Raw genomic sequence first — 22,999 nt, forward strand, 5'->3', positions numbered from 1 at the left:
TGTGTGTGTGTGTGTGTGTGTGTGTGTGTGTGTGTGTGCGTGTGTGTGTGTGTGTGTGGGAGTGTGTGTGTGTGTGTGTGTGCGTGTGCGTGCGTGCGTGCATGTGTGTGAAAATTTTCTGTTATATCTGGGTGAGCTTTGTGTCACAGTCATCATGATGGCTGTGAAGAGGAAACTATCGTTGTCCAATATTTTTATTGCATCAGATTTTGCAGATCAACATATTTCTTACATCACTTTAATATCAGATGGATCTGTTCCAAGCTCGCCTTGGACTGTTCTGCTGCTTTGTGTCATATCAAAATGTTCTACTTACATGGCTCCAAATCAAACAAGCGATAGTAAAAATGATAAAATGATCTTTCTTCCAGGAGCAGCAATAATTTTGCTGTAGCTGGAGGCCTGCAGGAGGGTGGACACCCACCAACATGAAAGGAGATAGATGAAGTTGATACTCACATCATGCAGTGGATAAGCAGATGTGTAGACACCGTTGGCTAGCAGACTGGTGATCCCTATAAGGAGGAATAATCACCAGGATTAAAATGAGACACTCCTAGAGCAGCAGCACCCAGAGAGCGAGCTGAGACAAAAACCCTTCAACAGCCTAATCAGGGTGGAGCACCATACTTATAGAGGCATAAAACTTATAGTAGTCTTTTTTTATAACAATAGTAAGGAAAAATGACAAAAAATATATGAGAAATGAAGTGTAATTTATGTTGTTTCTGCTCTAAACCACGAGCCATGTTTAATAATTTGGGTTTCTGACAGGCTTGCTAGCAGTCCTAAAGTCATCCTGCCTCAGCTAACAGAGTAATGTACACATGATCCAAATCAGTTTTTGTGTTGAAAGCTTACATCAATGCACTTTAATTTATTGCAGAAAAACATAAGCAAATAATTATAAGAAATAAAATGTGTTTTGCCTTGATGATGAAAAACACTGTGGAAGAGTTCTGCTAAATCCATTAACACCTATCCGGGCCTGAAATTGCTAACTACTTGTGTTACTAATGATAACCTTTAAGAAGAGTGCAACCATTAACCCTCTGTATTAAAACAGATTCACAGAAAGAAAAATTACTGATAAGTACATTTTACGTAAAATAAATGTTTTCTTGATCATCTAAACTTTGAGGTGAGAGGTTCAGATGCAGTGAAGAGTTTTCAGGACATTGATGGATGTGCAACAAGCACAGTGACTATCTCTCCTTCTGGAAGTGTGAAATGAAGACTTTGAGGTGATGGCCTTGTGACACGAGGACAGCAAAGAAGACACTTCTGGTTAAATAAAATATCAAGGACAGACTGGAATTCTGAAGGAAAATATGAACACTGTACTTAAGCTGTTATTTTCACTGATGAATTCTCCTTGTGATTGTTTGGAAAACTACCAGATCCATAGCAAGTTCTGTGTGGTGGGCACAAGTAATCCTCCTCCTATAACCCATATGTGGAGCTGGATCTTAACCTTACATGTCTGCCCATGTGAAAGAAATGGCATCACTACCAATCATCCAAGAGTGACTTTTTTCAACAATACTGGTATATCTTTGTGTTTTCCAGCACAATTTGGCTCCATACCAAAAGTCGAAACAAACAAAAAACTGAAATTTTGAATCTGGAGTCAGAACACTTCAAACATCATAGAGAAGCAGCGACTGTTTGTTAAAAGTATATAAAGAAACAGAGGTCAACAAACTGACAGACTCCAAACACTGAGATAAGATGTGTCCAGATTGGGTCTAAATTGGTGATATTAACTCTTCATATGTGTGTTTGACAAAAATATTTGAGGTGTATGAAATGTTTTGATAGCTCTTCTTTTAGCCATTAAAACATATAAACAAACTTATTTGAATGTATCAAAGGGTAAAACAACTACATACGTGTTTGATTTAGTGTCTGCCAAGTGTAAACACTTTAGGACCCATGTTAAGTCATGTTAAGTCCACATGTTAAGACCTTTTTATATTAATAGTAAGTAAGAATGACAAAAATTATGAGAAATGGTAAGATATTTTATGTTTTCGAAGTGTAATGTCTGTTGTTTCTGCCCATATTAAGTTGTGTGCTGCCTTTACCCAAAGAGTAGTTGGGTCTGGTCCATCGTATCCTCTTCAGTACTTCATAGACCTGGGAATCCAAGAACAGACATCATTAAAATATAAAAACTAAGCATGTTTGAAAATGTATAGTACAACATGATTGGAGGGGATGTTTATTTGCTTATTAGATAACAAAATGAAAATAATGCAAAAGGAAAATGAAAGCAGAATTTCAGAGCAGCAGTAAAAACAACTCCACTGAGTCTAATTGATGAGCTCTGGAGCAAAGGAGTGCTGGGAGTGAACACCTCCATCCAATACTGACTTCAATCACATTATCTAGTCATTAGTGAAGCACTGGGCAGTTCTGTGGAGGGATATATATTGGTATGTGCATGTGCGTGTGTGTAAAGGAAGAGTCAATGTGGAGGCGAAGAACCAGCATAGAACAGAATACAAAGATCGCTCCTCTGCCTGAAACCAAGACGTTCAGCAGAGACAAAAGCACACTGAGCTACAGGAAGCATGTTCATCTGCTTATGAGAGATGGTTTACAGTTATTATTTTAAGCAGATTCTAGTGATCCCCTCCAACATTGATCTTACAGAAATACTCACAATGGAGCTTCTCGTCTTGCTGTCAAAGAACTTGTCTCTGTCAGAGAGGTCAAAACTGGAGAAAAAGAAAAACAGACAGCTTTATTTAAAGATGCAGGAAAGGAAAAAAATATTCAGATCAGTGGAGAGTTAAGATGTAAAGCTGTAAACGAAAAAAATGGGCTGGAGGTGCCAGGGCTAGAAAGGAGGCTGAGATGCATTATAAAGCAATTACTATTAATAATGATGTGTATCAGTATTATGTTTGATTTCTAATTTCTACACACAAGCAGGCAAAAAAAGGAGAAAAATGATGACATGGTGTTTCTATATGAAACATATGTTCATAGGATATAAATATTTAAAAACTGCAACGTTTAGTCATTGTATTGGAATTACATTTGTTATAACAAAAAATGTCTCAGGAACTGATGACCTCTGCAGGCAGTTTATGTCCCAAACCCTTAGAGGAGAGGCCCATTTCTCATGATTTAACCACTCTTTGAATCCCTGTAAATGATGGAGTGCATGTGTGAGTGCACGTGCGTGTATGCGCATGCTTATATGGACAAAAATGCTCCAGCTTACTGGTTAAATACTTAATCCAGTTGAGCTGTACACTAGCAAAAACATGAATGTCAAGTGCAGTAGGTAGAGTAAAGATGGACATTAGGTTCTGACCATACAGCACCAGTAACGGTTCAGACGCCATCATATGTCTGTATGTCAGGCCTCAAACTGTTAGACCAAACTGGAATCATGTGCAACAGACCAACAGAAACTGTCACATTTTTGTAATGTACAGAATAACAGAGTTCAGGTGGGAAAATCTGACAACTATAGCTGCACATTCCACCTGGCATTCATGACTAAATGGCAGGAAGTAAGTCTGAATGGCGACATGGGGTATGAACATTTTTCCTAGTGCACTCAGATGTCAGACAGATGTTGCTCTGAGACATGCTTTAATGTTTGGAAGATTGTTTTAGATATGGAGTCACTACAAAAAAATTACATAAAATTCTGGATTGGATGTTTTCTGCTGAGTGTTCACACAAAACTGAACTTTGACCAAAAATACAACAAACAAGCAAAGCTGATACATCAACAAAAAGTTCTGCATCATCAGATGACTGACAATTTAAAGATAAAGTTCTGGTTCTGACAGGTTATGAACCTAGAAAATCTCTCTTCATTCTTGATTGTGGACACTTTATCAGTGTTAACATTTTTATACAAGAGGCGCTGGCTGCACATGATCCAAATCTAAAACAACTTTACAATCTAGGAAAAGAAAAACAAAAACACAAAAATAAAAAGGGTGATTGCTTTTAAATCCTCATGAAACAAGCTTTTGTGATCAGTCTTAATCTCAGGGATCCACCCCAGATTGTTTTCAGAACAGATGAAGAGATGTGGAAGCTGTGGAGGGAGATCTGCTAGCTGTTAGTCAGAGCGTAAATTTAGCTCCTTGCTGCCCACTCGCTCCTCCAAGGCTGAGGGGAAGACATTTTCTGATCCAAACACTGGATTTGGAAACTGGCTGACTGGGTGGGACCAAAGAGAGTGTCCATGAAGTCATGAGTCTCAAATATCAGAATCCATCCCATGTCTGCTTAGACTGCAACGTTAAAACCTCAGTCACTGTTCAGAGGATGTAGATGACCTCATTGAGTCAGACTTGTGTTTGTTTGCGTGCAGTAAGCTCAGGGACGGGGGCGGGGGGCTTTCACATTATTAAGTCAGACTGAATCACTCTGCAGCGTTCCTGGCATCCTCAGCCTGCAGGCTGGCTGGCATTTCTTTCTATCACATTGCTAATGTTTTTACCACGTTGTGTTTAATAATTAAATATATTTGCTTATTCCAATCTCCTACTTGTAATATTAGATGTTGCCTACATCATGTTCTCTCAAAGGTATTCCGTCTATTAGCAAAACCTGCACAGTTAGGTTCCCCTGCTGGTTGCATAAACTGCAGTTCAGGGTCAATGTCCAGCTTTCATTCTGCTTTGCAGTTTGGAATTGAAGGCCACAACTTATATTAGGCTCAGAATTCAGATCAAACAGCTGGAGAGTCAAGGAACCAAAGCTCAGACCAGGTTTAACCATCAGTACCTGATCTCATCCCATAGCGCTCTGATTTCTGCTTTTAAATATAAAAAGTTCATTCAAATTACCCTTTTTTTTGGAGTGTGTCTTTAGAAGAGAAAAAGAAAAGAGATTTTACTCACAGGTGCTGCTTCTCCTTTGAAAAAGGAAGGGAGAGCGATTTGACATCTTCAGGCCGTTTGGGACCCACTTTTGGGTGGAGAGGATCAGTAACTTTGTGAATGAACAGTCGAATTTTCTCCACCAGGTTGCTGCCTTGTTTCACTTCATAAACCTGCGGAAATGAAAGACTATTGTTGCTGTTGAAGGGAATTCAACTGTTGCCCCTTGCATGCACAACATATGGGACTACTGCTAAACCAGTGACTGCATTTAATGAACTGAACATTATTGCATTTTAACAGGGATCAAATTGGAACATACGTAATATTGTATTTGTCTATGATTGAACTTAATATATATATTTCGCTGAATAAGTTGAATTGCTTGTTAGTTTCTTGAATGGAAGTTTCTCGTGAATGTAGTAAAGACAAAAAATACATTAGATCAGTATGAGTCTAAATGATCACTGATAGAAATTAATATGGAACTGATGGTTAAAAAAATCTCAAATGAAATTTTGAATGGAATTAGTGGATGTTGGGTTGAATACCTGCTTTGTTGGCATCTTGAGTTTCATGATCTCAGCCTCTCGACACAAAACGGCCCAGGGAGCATGGATCTTCAAGAAGCCAATTCCAGCGATTTTACCCTGAGACACAGGAAGTTGGACAGAACAGAGTGTGATTATCTGTGCTCTAATCTGTCCATCTAATCAATGATCATAATAATAATAATCCAGTGACTATTTAATATTTAATATATAAATATTTACTATTTTAGTTCCTTTCAAACTGTACCAAAACAGATGTGGTGATGAAGAGGCTGTATCAGTGATGAAACTGTTGGGTTCAAACATTTTTCTCATTCAGGGGGTTTAAGGGACTTTAACAACTCTGTTAAACTATTAAATACCACATTTATCATCAAAGAAGTTGAAATTTTAGTCCCCAAAATAAAATATTGAACCAGGTTTAATAATACTTTTTTTAAAATTTGGAGTCAAATTCATGACTAAAATGAGCCACGATCTTCTTTATTCCCAGCTCAGTCTCATCATAGATGATTTTCCCAACATCCTGAATGATAATGCTTTCTTTTATAAACACATAAATAATGGCCTTCATTGTTATTTACATTTGTTATTCTGAACAGTTCTTTATAGGCCATATCCTACTTCAATGCATCTTTAATCCTTTTAAAAATTTTAGCAATAGATGTTAAATGTAGATACGAAAAATTCATTAATGATCACATTGTGGCAGGATTTCTGGAGAAAAAAAATACAAAATGAACTCTGCTTCTAAAAGCATCAGATCAGTTCTTCAGTTTGATGAAAATCATCTGTATCTATTCGAGTAAAACACTCGTCTGCCTCACTGCCTATAAACAGCCTGCAGCCTGTAATGTTATATAAAAGCACCAACACTTCAAGCCCCTCAGTTCTGACCACTGACCAGTCTGGTGAAGAGATGGAGAACTGCTATGTGCGCAATCTGTGAAAAAAACATTTTCTAGTGCTGAGTAATAAAGCAGTTCTGCACTAAAACTCTAGAACAGTGGTTCTTAACCTGGGTTCGATTGAACCCCAGGGATTCGATGAGTCGGTCTCAGGGGTTCGGCGGAGCCTCTGCCGTGGAGGTAAAGACACACTTGTGTAAAGTCGTGATGACGCGCCCCGCTTTGCCATCACTTGCTCTAGAGCACTGTTTCTCAACCTTTTCTGGGCCAGCGCCCCCCTAGCCTTTATCTAGGTCTCTTACTGCCCCCCAACAAAGAATTTGCAGGCTACTTTGCACTGACCATTATTTTATCATTAATATTACTATCTCTATTGTAGATGTTTTGATTTTTATGCTCGTTTCTGTATTTATCATCAAAAATAATTTCCCAGAGAACAAAAAAGTAACGGGAATAGAAATTATTTTCACAGGTGTCTACAAAAAATGCAATGAACATTCAAGTTAAAATCAGTATGCCTAACAGCAGCCAATCAGAGTGGAAAAAATATTCTTATTTTGTGCAATTTTCTAGTTGTTAAATGACCAGATAAAAGATGTGCAGCAATGCCAGTTTAAACTTTGAACTATTTGCAAAACGACTGAGCTCTGCAACATTAAAAAATGGGTAGAACTGTAACTACATTAATCATAGCTCTTCTTCTCTTCAGTGTTTGTCAGTTTCTGGTGGTGCAGCTCTGTGCTGCCTTCAGGAAAATGGGACATCAGAGTATCATCCATAAAACTTCACCCACATGGCATTTATTGTGCAAACCAGAGATTTCAGTGGAAAACAAAAGTTCCAGGTCCTTTTAATGCCATGCAAATATGAGGCAGAAACATGGATTATATCTTTATATAGATCTGTCTATTGATCTTTGGATTAATAGTTTTACTGGACAGAAATTACAAAGAACAAATCTGGTTCTTAATAAAATCCTAATGAGTCAAATTGAAAGTGTCATGGAGTCACTGAACAGCCTCATGACATTAACACTGATATGAAAAATAATATTGAAGAAATAAATATATCAAATCTAAATAAAAACATAAATAAGTGATCAGTTCTTTACTGTTATGGTCTGTAAGATATATTTATTCTCAGTACTAGATGTGGTCTCAACACACCCATGACATTTCAACAACATTATTTTACCTTTTATGTGGAAATAGTGTCCGTTTATTCTTGCCATACAGTCCTCTGTATTAATTATTGCTAGAAAGGTCTTGCCATACCAGTTTATTCCTCTGTATTTACTTTAGTTTTTTAGTTTATTCTTGCATTACGTTCTTCATTCATTTCCATTTAGTTTCATTTGATTAGTATTATCCTCTCTTGGTTTATTGCTATGTCCACTTTAGTTTCTTTCCTGTTGCTAGATTTATTTTATTGTTTATTGACGCTCACCATCAGTAATCTCATCACCTGCTGCGCCGCCTAATCATGATGTGTTTCATATCATGTGTTGATTTTTTCGGTGTTCAGCGTCGGATTCTCTGTTTTTATGCCATAATTCACATCGAGTTCGTTGCTCCGTTTTATGTCCCGATTGTCCTGTTTCAGGGTTTTGCGCAATGTGAACGTCTTTTTTTTAAGCCCCTAAGGTGCAGGGCGGTCGGGAAGCGCATCGATAGGGAAAAGGCAGACTGACATAAACCTTTTAAAGCAACGGAAACAATTTCTGCATTCTGATTATTGAAAATTAAAAGTGCTGTGTTGTTTATCACCCCCGTTTCATACCGGACCACTTACAGCACCAGTGTTAACGCTATAAAATGAACGTGGTATCGTGGTATCACCCATGGAGGGATTTCTTGATTTCTTTAATTAAATGGGTTCATTTCTCAGAGGGATACACAGTGAGGGTGTTGTGATTTTAGCTACCAGTAGCAGGAGAACGGAGCTGCGCCAAGAAGCTAAAAGAAGCTAACAAACAATGAATAGAAGAGCTGCCATGATATAGTTGCAGCCAAGCATGGTTTAATGTTACACAAGACAGTTTTACCAAGTTGCTCAAAGTCTAAACTGGTATTGTTGTGCATTTAAGGTGTAAAGTGTACCTTCGATCAAACGCCCCCCAAAGGCATCCCAGCGCCCCCCTTTTGTAAAAATGTCCGCCAGCGCCCCCTGCCGTCCTCTGAACGTCCCCTGGGTGGGCGGTACCGCCCACGTTGAGAACCGCTACTCTAGAGGATCACGTTACATTGCTTAGCTAATCAGTGCTGCGCAGGAGCACTGATTGAAGGAGTTCCACTTTCAGCATGGATTTGAACTTTTGTCTTTAATTACTTCAGCAAAGCTCACAGTTTTGACCAAATTCTATAGTCTAAATATGCTCCTTAGTCGCATCTTTTCGGGGGTTGGAATAAGAAGGGTTCGGTGAATGCGCATATGCAACTGGGGGGTTCGGTACCTCAAAAAAGGTTAAGAACCACTGCTCTAGAACAAATGCAAACATCACTGAATAGAGTTAAAATACCAATTTCATATGATCAGGAATGCACAGCATTGGATAAAAAAAACTGAACCTGAATATAAACCTAAAATATAAAGTCCTATCCTTATTTTCATTGAACTATGAGGGAGTAAGAAATTCTATAACAATAATAATTGGTTAGGTATTTGGAAAGAAATCCCAAATGCTTGCTTTCCAAACAGCAAGAGGTCGTCCAGACCTCAGACTTTACCATAAAATTATTATAAAGTCTCAGGCCTTTTACTGTGAGTTCTGATGGCAGGCTACATATCGCTGCGAGTCGCTAAAAGCCTTTCCCAGAAGTCGGTTTTGAACAAAGATGGCCCTGTTGCAAAGAGTCACTCATGCCGATTTTAATGTTGTTTGACAGGAAGATGATTCAACTCCATTCATTTTTTGCACAGAAATTTTCTGAAAATCTTTACACTCTGCATTAATAGGTACAAACCGCCTTGGATCCACAACTCCATTCATGCAGCATACTTCTTATTCTAAGTAATATATATATGAAAAAGGGTTTCAAATATCAACCACTCAGTTCATCAGTCAACGGCTACTCAGATGTCCTGCATGGCCGATCTTCCTCCTGTCATGGTGGATTTCTGTTTTTCAGTTAGGATGTGACGGGTTTCTCTTATGACTAGGGCAACCAAAAATTACTGGCCAAGGTTGGAAATCACTTTAGAGAAATGTATTAAACTTTATTCAGGTGATTAGAGAGGAAAAGTCAAAATAGGTACAGAAGACATCCAAGGCAGGTTAAAATCAGACAAACAGTACTTTTAATACAAGAGTCCATCACCTTCAGTGTGACTTGTCCGGAGTCTAGCCACAGACTGACTCAAAGCGGAACAGGGCCCTGCTTTTAAAGCCACAGGCTCCACCCACAAGCAAGCAAAAACAACAAAATAATTAATTACTTCTAACCAGGGGTGCCGCCAGAAATTGTGGGCCCCCTGACAAAAAATTTGACCCATAAAAAGCGTCACAATTTTAAAGGTTTGCATCTGCCTTGCTTTCTGTGGTCCAATACTGATGCTAGCACAGTATTTACTGCTCATGAATTTTACATCCAACAGTCCACATCCAGTATGCAAGTAGGTTGCTTAAATTTTTTCTATTAGTTCTAGATACTGAAATGTCTCTAGCCATGAGCAACAGTCAACAGCAACGTTCAAAATACACATAAAGCAATCCAGATTTCCCAAAAATGCTATGTAGTAGTTGCATTTTATTCAAGCTGCAGTATGTAACTTTAATAAAAAATATGTTTTCTCCATATTTGTTAAAGCTGTCGTAGAAGTTTGTTATGAGACAGATAATCTGTGAAAACAATCAATCTCCTCCATCTCCTTCCTCAATTACTATTACTGGTTAAAGTAATGCACCGTTCTGACTAAAACAAATAATAAAAACTAGTAAGATGCTGTTAGCAATGTCAATTAGCCTCATTCACTCACTGCTAAATGTGCTAATGGTGGAGAAACAACTTATCATAAACCGTTTATCTGCAGTCATTGATAACTATGCTAACTAAACTGAGCATTCACAGTTTGAATCTGCACATCTCTGTGCTATGCTAGCTGCAGCACGGCACAAATCAAGGGGGAGGAAAGATGAGCAACACCACACCACATGAGATTGTGATTGACAGCAATAAAACGCTCCTGCCACTGACTGGTTGTTCCTAGCACTGGGAGAAAGCAGAGGAAATAAATTTTTCACAGATTACCTCTCATACCATACTGTCACAACATAATGACAGTTTTAACAAATATGTGAAAAAATATTTATATAAAATACTGCAGCTTTATTTTCACTTAGGAGACGGCAGGTCAGAGCTGCTGCCGTCTCATCTGTTAAGTGGTAAAAGGCAGGAGTGAAAGTAAGGGGGTACTGACGGATACTGCGTACCCCCAAAATATTTAGCGGGGGTACACAGTACCCTCAAGAAAATGGAGCGGCTGTCTGCTGTAAAGAATCAGCGGGTGCACGCAGCCGTGAATGCGCCTGCTGATTAGACATGACTGACTGGTTATTCTAACAATGAACAGTCTAAAACAGTGGTTGAGGTACCAAACCCACCAGTTTCATATGTGCATTCACTGAACCCTTCTAATAAGTAAGATATGCCTGCGCTGCTGGAAACTGTTGAGTGGAGAGGAGAGAGGGGGTACGTGCTCCTCCTCAGCACTGATTGGCTAAGCAATGTAACGTGATCCTCTGCAGCAAGTTATGACAAAGCGGGGCGTCATCACGACTTTACACAAGTGTGTCTTTACCTCTGCGGCAGAGGCTCCGCCGAACCCCTGAGACCGACTCATCGAACCCCTGGGGTTCGATCGAACCCAGGTTAAGAATAGTCCATGGGCCAAAACATTTTTTTGTCCATTTCAGGGTGGCAAAGTCTATCAATATTTTTTGAAAAGATACATGTCTCTAGTTAATATTTTGGTATGATAGCCCTTCCAAAATGGTAGCTGAGTCATAGTTATCTCATGAAGTAAACAACCCCTTTGGAAAAATTCTGTTTTTTGAGACTGGTGTATCTCTGGTTTAGGGTCATGGTATGGGCATTTGTCAAAGGTCTATAATGCAATATTTGGTATCATCTTAAAGGGGACACTCTTGGCTTCATTTAAGCCATGTTTTGAGTTTCTCTGACCAACACAGAGGACATTAGAGGTCGTTAAACCAAAATTATTACACATTTTTCCACACCTGTTGACCAAACTAGATACATTTCTTTCATCCCAGTGGTATCCAGGGACATCAGGGACACAAGAGTTAATGACCAAAATACTCAACAGACTATAAGGCAGGGGTCCCCAAACTACGGCCCGCGGGCCTGATCCGGCCCGCCTCCACATTTGGTCCGGCCCCCTGAACAATACCAGAGAGCATTAAGATTTTTTTTTTCATTTACCGTATTTTCCGGACTATACGCCGTTTATATGTGGATTTTTCTTCAACCACCAGGGGGCTCTTTAGCAGGAAGTGAATTATTGGAAGTCTGGTTACTTGCGCGCCAACATTGAGCCCACAAGCAGCAAAATGAGTAAAAAACAGATCAGATGTCTTTAGAAAGTTTATTTGTAAAGGGGGAAAGGCCCAGAGAAGAGACAGAAGAATGGATTTATCCCGGAGCGGTAGGTGAGTTCCACATTACAAGCCCTCTCTGCGTATTATGCGGCGACCGGCTTCTAATGAGGCAATGAAGCTTCAAACTGCTTTGCCACATAGAGACCAAGCAGGCTGTGGATATAAGCAACACCTCGGGTGTTAATGTCTGTCATCACTCCCAGATGGGACCGTCTCGTTGCAGAGAAACAAGCTCAGGGCTCCCGTTAGTCATTATCGTGAGTTAAAATGTTCACGAAAGTAAAATGTTCGTTTCTGTGGCGCTTCTGTATATTATTTCGAAGGGATATATATAAACGTTACCATAGCGACCAGAGTCAGAGCGTTTGGGTAGTGGTCGAAAGTAGATGAGTAGAGCTTGTGAGTCTTAAGTCTGGTTTAGRCTGAAAGATTTAAGAATTGTCTGCCGATTCTCCAAACCTCTGGGACCACAGAGCTGATAAAAGTACAACAGGTTCGATCGGTTCGTGTGTCCAAGGCAGGAGCAACACAAACAGATTCCAGTCAAGAACATCCCGATTTCAGAGGATAATTCAGTAAAACCCCCCAACATAGTGGGAATTTAGAATAACCAAACACGGATGACGATGCAGAAGCAATAGTGATAGTTTGTGGACTCATTTTAAGAGATAAAAGATGTAACAAAAAGAAAAGGCGGTGGATGAAAGACGACGGGAGCAGCCGCTCTATTTGCTGCACTATGATTTGGAGGTGAATGTTATTTCATAGTTAACATTTTTAACTGAATAAACATAATAATGACCTTTAGATTTAATAATAAACATTTCCACATATCTCCGATATCTACCGGACTCTCAGTTGCGCGATATGTCAGCTGTTAGGGATTCCCTTCTGTTCTTACATCACCGCGCTTTCTGATTGGCTACCTGTCACATTCAACAGGTTGTGTTCTCGTTCAGGGAAAACACCACAGGCTGCATAAAAGGGCCAAGACAACCCAAATAGGGCTTATTCAGGATTTAGTGGGAACACCAACATACAGAAGCCTTATCTGACTGTTCATCCACCCTCCCCTTGTCACCCCCGCAACAAAATTTCCACGTCTTGACCGGTCCACGGTAATAAAAAGGTTGGGGACCACTGATTTAGCACATGCTAGTAGCAGACACAAAGGATCACCACTTTTACTGTTACAGTTACCGTTCGGAAATTACCGTAATCAGTTCTGTTAAATCTAATCTTGGCAACTTTTTCTTTTTCAACCTTAATAAATGTGATATTCAATTGACCTGTTATGCTGCATCGTTGTGGAAAACCTGGAGCGGCAGAGATATCTGCAGTTTATATGTGTATGTTTACTGGTTTAAAAAAAACAAACTTTGGGGTTGTGGCTTATAGTCCAGTGCGGCTCATAGTTCGGAAAATACGGACTAATCGTTCCTGGATTTTTTCTGTGAAGAACCCAGAAAATGTTATTTGATTGTGCTTTCTGGAAAACAATATATTTTTACATTTAGGCACTCCTGCAATCGTCACACTTTTTCTGTTACAAACTGACTCTGGCCCCCCACCAGAGAAGGGAAAAGTTATGTGGCCCTCATAGGAAAAAGTTTGGGGACCCCTGCTCTAAGGAATCAGAAAACGTATGATATGTCTACACTGTCTGTTTATGGGAGGCGATTATGAGCTGTAATTTGAAGTTACAGACTTGGGCTATAACCTTAACTGGTGTATATGTTGGGGGTTTAGTGGGGGTTTGTTTAGCGTGTCACTCGTGTCTAGTTTGTTAGTTATAAAAAAGTTAATCAGTAATGGTAGAAATGTACACTTACATAGACTTTAGGATGCTGTATTGGCCTATTTATCTGATTTTGTGAGCTTTGCCATCATGGGCTACACAACAGTAGCCCATGATGGCCACATAGAGACATAGCAGAATGAGGGAGGATACCACCCTCATTAAATGACAAATTCTGAGGTAAAAGTAAAAAAAATATATTATTTTCAGATGCTTAGGGTAATTCAGATTATTATATTACATTTCTGCCAACAGATGATTACCTTAGGCATATCGGTACCATCTACTTTATGCTGCTGAGGATGTTGATTTCAATCAGGCCCACAAATGAGTTTGTTAAAAAATAAAATCAGTAAGATGTAACCATTAAGGTTCAGCATGTAACTTTTATTTAAAAATCTATGTATTCATTAAAACTATCACTATGTTGTCCTGAGACCCTCTTCCTGGCTCTGATTGTTGTTTCAATTTAATACTGCAAAAAGGTAGAGGGGCTTGATTTTTCTTCACAGATTATTTGTCTCAGCATACTGTGACAACATGGTGACAGTTTCAACAAATATATAACAGAATTTTTTCCCTAAAATCTACATACTGCAGCATTGAACTGCCTTTGTTTGGAAGCTGTTCCTGCCCTCTGATAGCTACACAATTTAGCTGAATAGCCTTCCCCTGTACCTTCAATTTCTACTACTCTGAGCAAAGTTTAGTGCTGGTTTACAGTTACAGACCTTGAAATAGTGGTGACTTTTTGTATTTATTTTTTCAGATAACAGTAAATTTTTCAGTTATTAACAGTAAATTAGGTTCTTCACCATTTGAGTATCAATCCATTTGGAAATAATCCAGTGTGTGTTTGTAAATAAGGATACTAAGACACCTGCAGGAACCAAAGGTTTCATTTTAAAAGCCAGAGCAGCTACCAGATACTATCTGACCTCAGAAAACAGACTTCAGTCTCTAAGGTAACTTAAAGTGCTTTTCTACTAGCAAGTCGCGCACTAACCGGTTAGTGCGTAGTTTGGTTCTCCCCCTGGTAGTGAGTTTTTCCAGTACCCGCTCTGTTCCTCTCTGTTGTTCTCTATTGAAGGCCTTTAGCGCAGCAATTGTTCAATTCCCCGCTGAGGTTTGCAGTGACACTCAGCCATTGAGAACTTCAAGGTTATGGTTCAGATGGACTCAAAGATATTTCATTTTGTTTTATAGAAATGTATTGCTGGCCCAAACATAATGATAAAGGCTTCAATCATATGAAATCACTTTGGTCCATACCCTGATCGGTCCGACTAGTACTACCGTTGAAGTAGATTTGGAAATCTGAGAACAGCCAGCCAGAGCCGGATCTGCTAAAGGAAAATGAATCTGGCCGAGGTAGACTGAGGCCAAACCAGCTAGAGGCAGGCTGGTGGAAAAGCACCTTTAGGAACATGACAGACAACGAGCCCACAGAAAGTGTGAGACATTATGACCTACAGAAGCCTGGGATAGAGACGGACAGATATTCCTTTGTAGAACTTATGGAGAAGAGCTGGGTAAACCCTCTAAGACAGCATCAGTCAGACATAGTCGGTCTTTTCACCAGATTTATTGTATCACTAAACAGTCAGTGATTTGCTGTAAGCTCATCATGCTGGAGAGGAAGCTTATAAAAAGTTCAGAACAGGTCATTTAGAAAAACACTTACTAACAACCACATTCCATGACACAATAAAAACATTCTTAAGCTTCAAAAATAGTGGGGTAACTCTTTTACGCCAATGTTTTAGCTATCTAACAAAAGGAAAGAAAGCAGATTGAAATATTTTTGAGTGTATCATAATAGTTTAACAAAGAAGAGACCTTCAGATTTAAGAAGTCTTTGGTCATCCACTAGATCCATTGCCTTGACTCATGTTCATAACTCTAGCAAGTTTCCTCTTGCAAGAGAGTTGGAAGAATCAGTTGATGTTGAAAAATAGTCTGCATGGACCATTGGTGGAATGAAAGTTGTTCAAAAACTAAATGTTGATGGCAAGACTTATTATAATAAGCATACTGATATTACTTTATACCTACGTTAGAATGCTGGATGTGGATTACAGTTCAGCTTTTAACTCCATCAACTCCTGACAAGTTGGTGGAGAGGCTAGAGTCCCTGCTAGGAGAAGGACTGTGCTGGTGGATCAGGGATTTTTAAACTAACAAACTCCAGCAGGTCCAAATCAACTCCCTTACCTTCTCCACGGTCACACTGGCACCAGTATGCCCCAAGGCTGTGTCCTCAGCATCCTTTACTTCCAATTTACCCATGACTGCAAAGCCACCCAGAATAATATCGTCTTGTTCAAAAATGCGGATGACATAACTATATACAGAAGAGGTTCAAAGGCTAATAACATGGTAAACCAATGGTGAAGGGAGAATTCCCTTACCTTGAATACTAAGAAGACAAAGGAAATAATCCTCAACTTCAGGACAAAGAGAACAATCCATCCAGGGCTGAGCATAGATGGTGAGCAAGAAGAAAGGGTCAGCAGTTTCACATTTTTGGGAGTCTACATCTCAAAGGATTTCAACTGGACCTTTAAAACCAAATACCTCTTTAAAAAAGCCCAGCAGAGACTCATTTTTTCTGAGAACCCTCAGGCGGTGTCATCTGTCCAAGAAGCTGATGACCAGATTCTGTCACTGACTTACTGCTGTACAGTGTAGGTACTCCGACTGTACAGCAGCAGACAAGGTACCACTCTACTCCAGTTTTCCTGGAACATTAAGTTGCTTCTCCACCATTAGCATATTTAGAAGCACGAACATTAGATTGACTGGCAGCGCTAAGAGAACAACCAGTCAAAAACACCCAGTCAGGAGGAGGGTCTTAGCACTGTCAATCAACTCATGTTCATGCTTCTAAATATGCTAATGGTAGAGCAGCAACCAACTTAATGTTCCAGGAAAACCAGGGTAGAGCAGTGCCTGTATGACTGACAGCGCTAAGACCCTCTTCGCGCTCCGATTCTGACAGAGCAGAATATTTGTTCAAATGACAGCAGGTCCAGTAGCGCAACTACACATTATTCAGGTGGAAAGCGAGTTCACTCTCAGGTCATATATTAAAAGCGAGTTCACTCGCTTTCCACCGCTCCCCTCCCCCCCCCCGAGGCGACGATACGTGAATGGTAAAACTTGCTACATTTACCTCATTATGTGCGCGAGGTGAAAGAGCGTAAGGTGCGCTGAAGTGTATGGATAAACATCATCGGCGCGCCGCCCCCTCCAGACGGGGTTATGGTGCCCCCTCCAGCGCTGCGCCCCTATGCGTTGCATGTGCTGCAATACCCACTTTTTGCGCCACTCAGCAGGTCCTCAGGGAGAAGGCAGAGGAGCTAATTCTTTTCACAGATTATCCATCTTATATTTTCAGGACATAGTGATCATTTTAATTAATTAAAAAAAATATTTTTTTAATAAACGTAAAAAAAAAACATACTGCAGCTTTATCTAGAGAACAGGAGACAGTCATGCAGTCATATATTAAAAACTGAACTGACTGGACATACAAATTAATTGACTTAAAGTTATACATTTACATATTTTTCCTTTTAAATATTTTTTGTTGACTATAAACTTTTATACTTTGAGCAATTTTTCACTTTTTTATTGGCAATTCTTTTACTCAAGGCAATACATTTTAATGTCAGCATATGATGACAATAAAATTCTTTGTCTTTGTCTGACTATGATCTGCCTATCTATATAGCCAGCTAGATGGTACAGGTTTATGTCCTCACATCTAATAGTCTAATAGCTTACTATCTTGCTATGAATTTCTCCATCTATTAAGACTGTATGTGAGGACCCCCAGCATCAGGAACAGTTAGGTAGCATGCAAGCTACCCGATTTGCAAACAGGCCGAAGAGCTCAGAAATATGCAAGCTCTAATGTTGCACCAAGACTGCTTTGAAATATAAGACTGCATGCTGGTAAGGTAGTTTAGGCAATGAATTTAGGTGTGTATAACAAGGGACACATCTAAACGTTGCAGGACTCTGGCCCTTGAGGAACACAGTTTGAGACCACTGCCTTAGTCTGTTGAGTGTTGCAGTTGTTAACTTCCTCTCAGGTACAGCTGGGTTAAAAGAAATGTGGTAGTAAATGAATAACAAAGGCCATTCAATGCTGCTGGTCACCTGAAGCATTCTGTAGCATTCGGTGTACTTCTAAAGCTCCTCCTTAGTTGCATCTTTTCGGGGTTGGTACTGCCTCTAGTGGCGTGGGGGTGGTAACACAACTAACATAATTATATAATGTATGTTACGTCCACCAGGCTCATTTGATGGGGCAACATTAATGGAGACCACACAAGGATTTAATGTGTAAATGAAAGTAGAATTTATTAAGTTATATGAAAGAAATAACCCTGAAAAAAAGAAATGCCTGAAATAAGAAACCAAAATAGATTAAAGCAAAACCTATAAATAACCAGAAATGAGCAAATGCAAAACCTAACAAAACTCAACCAAAAGATACAAACCAAACCAAGTGGGGATCTGAGGAGAGGGAAGGGAAAAGCCTCCTCTCTGCTGTACGCCTAGCAGCTTTAAAGCTGCAGGACGCCAATCAGGGGAACACCCAACACCTGCAGGGCCTGACTGCAGAACCCTGCAAGGAAAAAGAGGGCAGGGCCCCACTGATGCCGTAACATGTATAATATAATATGCATTACTAAATCAAAATATATACATATACACCAGTTAAGGTTATAGCCCAAGTCTGTAACTTCAAATTACAGCTCATAATCGCCTCCCATAGACAGACAGTATAGACATATCATACATTTTCTAATTCCTTAGAGTCTGTTGAGTATTTTGGTCATTAACTCTTGTGTCCCTGATGTCCCTGGATACCACTGGGATGAAAGAAATGTATCTAGTTTGGTCAACAGGTGTGGAAAAATGTGTAATAATTTTTGTTTAACGACCTCTAATGACCTCTGTGTTGGTCAGAGAAACTCAAAACATGGCTTAAATGAAAGCCAAGAGTGTCCCCTTTAAGATGATACCAAATATTGCATTATAGACCTTTGACAAATGCCCATACCATGACCCTAAACCAGAGATACACCAGTCTCAAAAAACAGAATTTTTCCAAAGGGGTTGTTTACTTCATGAGATAACTATGACTCAGCTACCATTTTGGAAGGGCTATCATACCAAAATATTAACTAGAGACATGTATCTTTTCAAAAAACATTGATAGACTTTGCCACCCTGAAATGGACAAAAATGTCAAATGTTGGCCTCTGGCCCATGGACTAGAACCACTGGTCTAAAACATGACTTAATAAGTTAATAAATAGCTTTTTTCTCACTTCATATTGTTTCTGAACTGTTCATGATATGCTAGAGCCTCAATTCTCCACCTTTTGCCCCCCTCGGAGTTCGAAGCTTTCGTCAACTGCCAGCCTTTAAAGGTTCTCCGCTACAACATTGTTTGTTACAAAATATCCAAAGTAAAAGTAAAGAGAGATGAACTAATTGTATTTCATGTAATTAGGTTCAATTTCAACAACACATCGCAGCTTGAGAACACCGCTATCACCAGAGATTTTATTTAATTTAACATGAGAGTGCTTGCGCGTTTATCTCCAAAGCACAGTGGTTGCCAAGGGGATTGGTGCGTTTGATTAAATAGACTTGGTAATTTTGCAAAGGTGGTGCACTAATACTAAAAACCTCCGCTTGCTTTGGGACAGGACGAACAATAAATCATTTACCATCTACAAACCTTTACATAAAAACCGCGAGAACAACTAAATTGTTAAAATGTTCAAACAAAATCGAAACTTGACCAGCATGCAGAGAAAAATAACGTCCTTATTCAAAAGAAAAGACAGGGAGACCGGAGCTGAGAAGATACCCAACAAAATTTTTTAAAAAACAGCTGATGAAGATTATGAGCAATCTGAGAGTCAGAGTGAGGAGACGCCACGTCACGAAGATGAAGTGATAGCCGCTTCAGAACAAACAGGTCATGATGCTAGGCCTACTCATTATTCTTCTGCTTGGACACAGGAACAATATAGCCAGTTTAAAATCAGAAATGAATGGTTATATGCTAGAAATGGAAAACTGGGATGCAGTCCATGCCATGACGTTCAAAATTTAGGTGTCATGGCATCTCGCGGTGTCAATATTGCCAGTCAGTGGGCTGAGGAAAATGTAGCTCCGTTTTATAGCAATTCAAGAGCTACCCAGCTTTTATCACTTAGAAAAAAAATTCATAAGCACAGAAAGTCCCAGGCACACACAGAAGCAATTAAGATTCTTCAGACAGCAAAAAAAGACATTCTTCTGAACGTGAACGCGACCAGTCAGGAGTCTGCATTGGAGTCGACTGCCAGGGTGTTCAGAACAGCATATTATGTGGCCAAACAAAACAAGCCATTTAMTGACTTTCAGAGTCTTATTGAGCTGCAACAAGCYAATTCTGSTGATWTGGGTCRTGTTTTGCACAGCAAAACARTCTGTGTTGATAKAATTGACCATGTGTCTTCTCAGATAAAAAAGGAACTCCTGAGTAAGATAATAGAAAATAGGTGTAAAATCACAGTGTTGGCTGATGAGTCAACCAGTGTAGGGCACAAATCAACATTAATTGTATTTTTGAAAGCCAGCATTGATGGAGAATCCATTGCTTTCCCCTGGATTTGGTTGAGCTACAGGGCCTGTCCGCAGTTCATATCAAACAAATTATGAACTGCTTGTTCCAGAGTGGCTTCACCACTGAATTGCTGCAGGAAGTTTTTATTGGATTTTGCAGTGATGGGGCAAGTGTGATGCTGGGAGGGAAGTCAGGTGTTGGGAAGTTGCTCCAGGATGATTTTCCACACATTGTTCTGTGGCACTGCCTTAATCACAGACTGGAGCTTGCTGTGGACCAGGCATTAGAAGCAACAGTGGGGACAAAAGACTTCCAGGCCTTCCTTGACAGCCTGTACTCATTGTACAGCCAGTCACCAAAAAATATGAGGGAACTAAGTGAATGTGCGCAATTTGAACATGACACTCAGAAGAATAGAAAGAGTTTTCAGTGTCCGCTGGGTTGCTTCTTCATACAGGACAGACAGTGCAGTATGGCATTCTTATCCAGCATTGGCGCAACTTTTCATTGATGCATCAGAGGATAAGACAAGGGACAGCAGAGAGAGGGCTAAATTCCAAGGTCTGCTGTCTAAGCTGTGCTCTGTAAATTTCCTAAAAAGTCTTGCTCTGATGACAGATGTCCTGGCTGAACTAAAGAACTTGTCAGAGCATCTTCAGAACAGGAAGACCACACTCCCAAAGGCCCATGAGATCATGACAATGTATGTCAAACGCATTGAAAGTCTCAGTTCATACCCAGGACAACATGTAGTTGAAGCAAGCCAGGCAAAGGAAGGGATGAAATTCAAAGGAGTACAGCTAAGTTAAGAGATGGCAGGTCTCCCATTATTGACTCTGCACAGTTTGTTCAAGCAGTGGCAGAAAGTTTGAAAGAGACTGTTTTCAACTGCAGCTACAGTAACAGAGTGCGGGCCAGTGTCGCAGCCAACAGAAGAGAAACTTACAGTAGACTTCTAAATCAAATAGCAGTCCTTAACCCTGACAAGTGGGACAATGACAATCCACGACATGAAGAAGATGAGGTAAAGGCTTTGTGCCATCTCCTACATCTGAATGAACACGAGGCCCACCTTGGATTCATTGAGTACAAGGCAAGTGGAGGACGATTACTTTATACCTACGTTAGAATGCTGGATGTGGATTACAGTTCAGCTTTTAACTCCATCAACTCCTAACAAGATGAAGAAATTGCTTGTGGAGGTGGATACATTATCAGCAAGTAATGCAGACTGTGAGCGTGGGTTCAGTACCATGAATAATATCACTGAGGACAGGAACAAACTGATTACCAAGAATGCTGCAAACCTCCTCTTTGTCAGCTCAGTTGGACCACCATGCATGCAATGGAACTTTCAAAGCCTTATGTGAAGACCTGGCTGGGCAAAGGAAGAAAAGCAGCTCATGCAACAACTGGCATGGTATGCCAACACTCTGAAGAAGACAACTACTTTAGGCCTTTGTGGAAAATCTTTTAGGAGTTATGTTTTGATGAGGGGTAGATACACTTTTGGGTTTTGTTCATGGCCATCTGTTTATATCAGTTTGTTACACTGTTGTTCCAGGTATCAAATTGGGATTTCTTTTGCTTTTTGCTGTTGTAGTACTGAAAATTTCACATAACACTGTTAAAACAAGCACTTATTTAAATTTTTATGTTTTATGTGTATACTGTAATGATTAATTATTTAGACAATAATTAATCTATAATTATTAAGTGTTCATTAGTGCTGTTTACCTGTTACTGTTCCTTTAAGTTAGGAGACATTTTCTGCTTACACAAAGAATGTTTTCTTTGTGGCACTTTTGAGAGGGAGGGGGTTGTTGATTAAGGACTAAAAGTGTTGACTTTATTATATTATGCGCTGCCCTGGTGTCCTGGTGTTGTTACACTTTAATAAATCAATGTTCAGAGCAAAAGGTTTATCTGGTGCTTAGTTGTCCTAACAGAACATTATAATACATCAGAAAATTATTTGTCAATGAAAAAAATATATTATAATAATATTACATATGAAAAAATATATATACCACACAGGTAGGCAACAGCTGACAATAAAAAAAGAGATGTGCCGATCAGGTTTTTTCCTGCCGATACCGATCACCATGAGGGCCGATCACCAATACCGATCACATTATTATTATTTTTTTTTATCATAAACACTACGGGTTACATTATGTGGAAAAAGGAACCATGAATTCATCTTAATTTAGACAAAAACTTGTTTTTAATAACTTTTTCCAAGAAGAAAACATAACTAAACAGGCATTCTGCAAACTGTACTGCTATCGGTAATACTAGCTTACAATAAACAATCCAGAGTTACTGAATGAAAACTTCCTGATCGCATGGCGGCTAGCTGATTACTGCTAGTTCTGAGTGGCTGTTTCTGACTGAGTGGAGTAATTATACAGAGCAGGGAAGAGATCGATTATTTTTTTAGAGATGATCTGTCTCATGTTAGGACAGCGAAAGTTTTAATACGTATGTAAAATGTATTTTTTTACTTTAGATGCTGCAGCTTTAAACAAAGGTTCAGTGTGAGAGTCACTACCAGGTGGAGCAGAAGCGGCGCTCCGTCTGTGAAATATTACTACCTGTAGCGCGTAGCAGCGGTTCAACAGCG

At 39.6% G+C, this 22,999-nt stretch overlaps 1 protein-coding gene across 5 annotated transcripts in view; it reads right to left on the bottom strand.

Annotated features, from left to right (window-relative positions):
* ano1a (anoctamin 1, calcium activated chloride channel a) overlaps positions 1-22,999 on the bottom strand; it is a 101,927-nt gene that overhangs the window by 58,615 nt on the left and 20,313 nt on the right. For all 5 annotated transcript variants that reach the window (XR_001776433.1, XM_008404984.2, XM_008404985.2 and 2 more), the window contains exons 4-8: positions 5,411-5,509; positions 4,881-5,032; positions 2,669-2,723; positions 2,088-2,139; positions 460-515 (exon numbers count right to left, since the gene is read on the bottom strand). Coding sequence is in view for 4 of the 5 variants with exons in the window: in XM_008404984.2 (XP_008403206.1) it covers positions 460-515; positions 2,088-2,139; positions 2,669-2,723; positions 4,881-5,032; positions 5,411-5,509 (414 nt within the window). In the remaining variant the exon portion in view is untranslated. The remainder of the gene's footprint in view (positions 1-459; positions 516-2,087; positions 2,140-2,668; positions 2,724-4,880; positions 5,033-5,410; positions 5,510-22,999) is intronic.

The sequence above is a fragment of the Poecilia reticulata genome, linkage group LG3 (genome assembly GCF_000633615.1).
Source record: "Poecilia reticulata strain Guanapo linkage group LG3, Guppy_female_1.0+MT, whole genome shotgun sequence".
In the NCBI taxonomy this organism is placed as follows: Eukaryota; Metazoa; Chordata; class Actinopteri; order Cyprinodontiformes; family Poeciliidae; genus Poecilia; species Poecilia reticulata.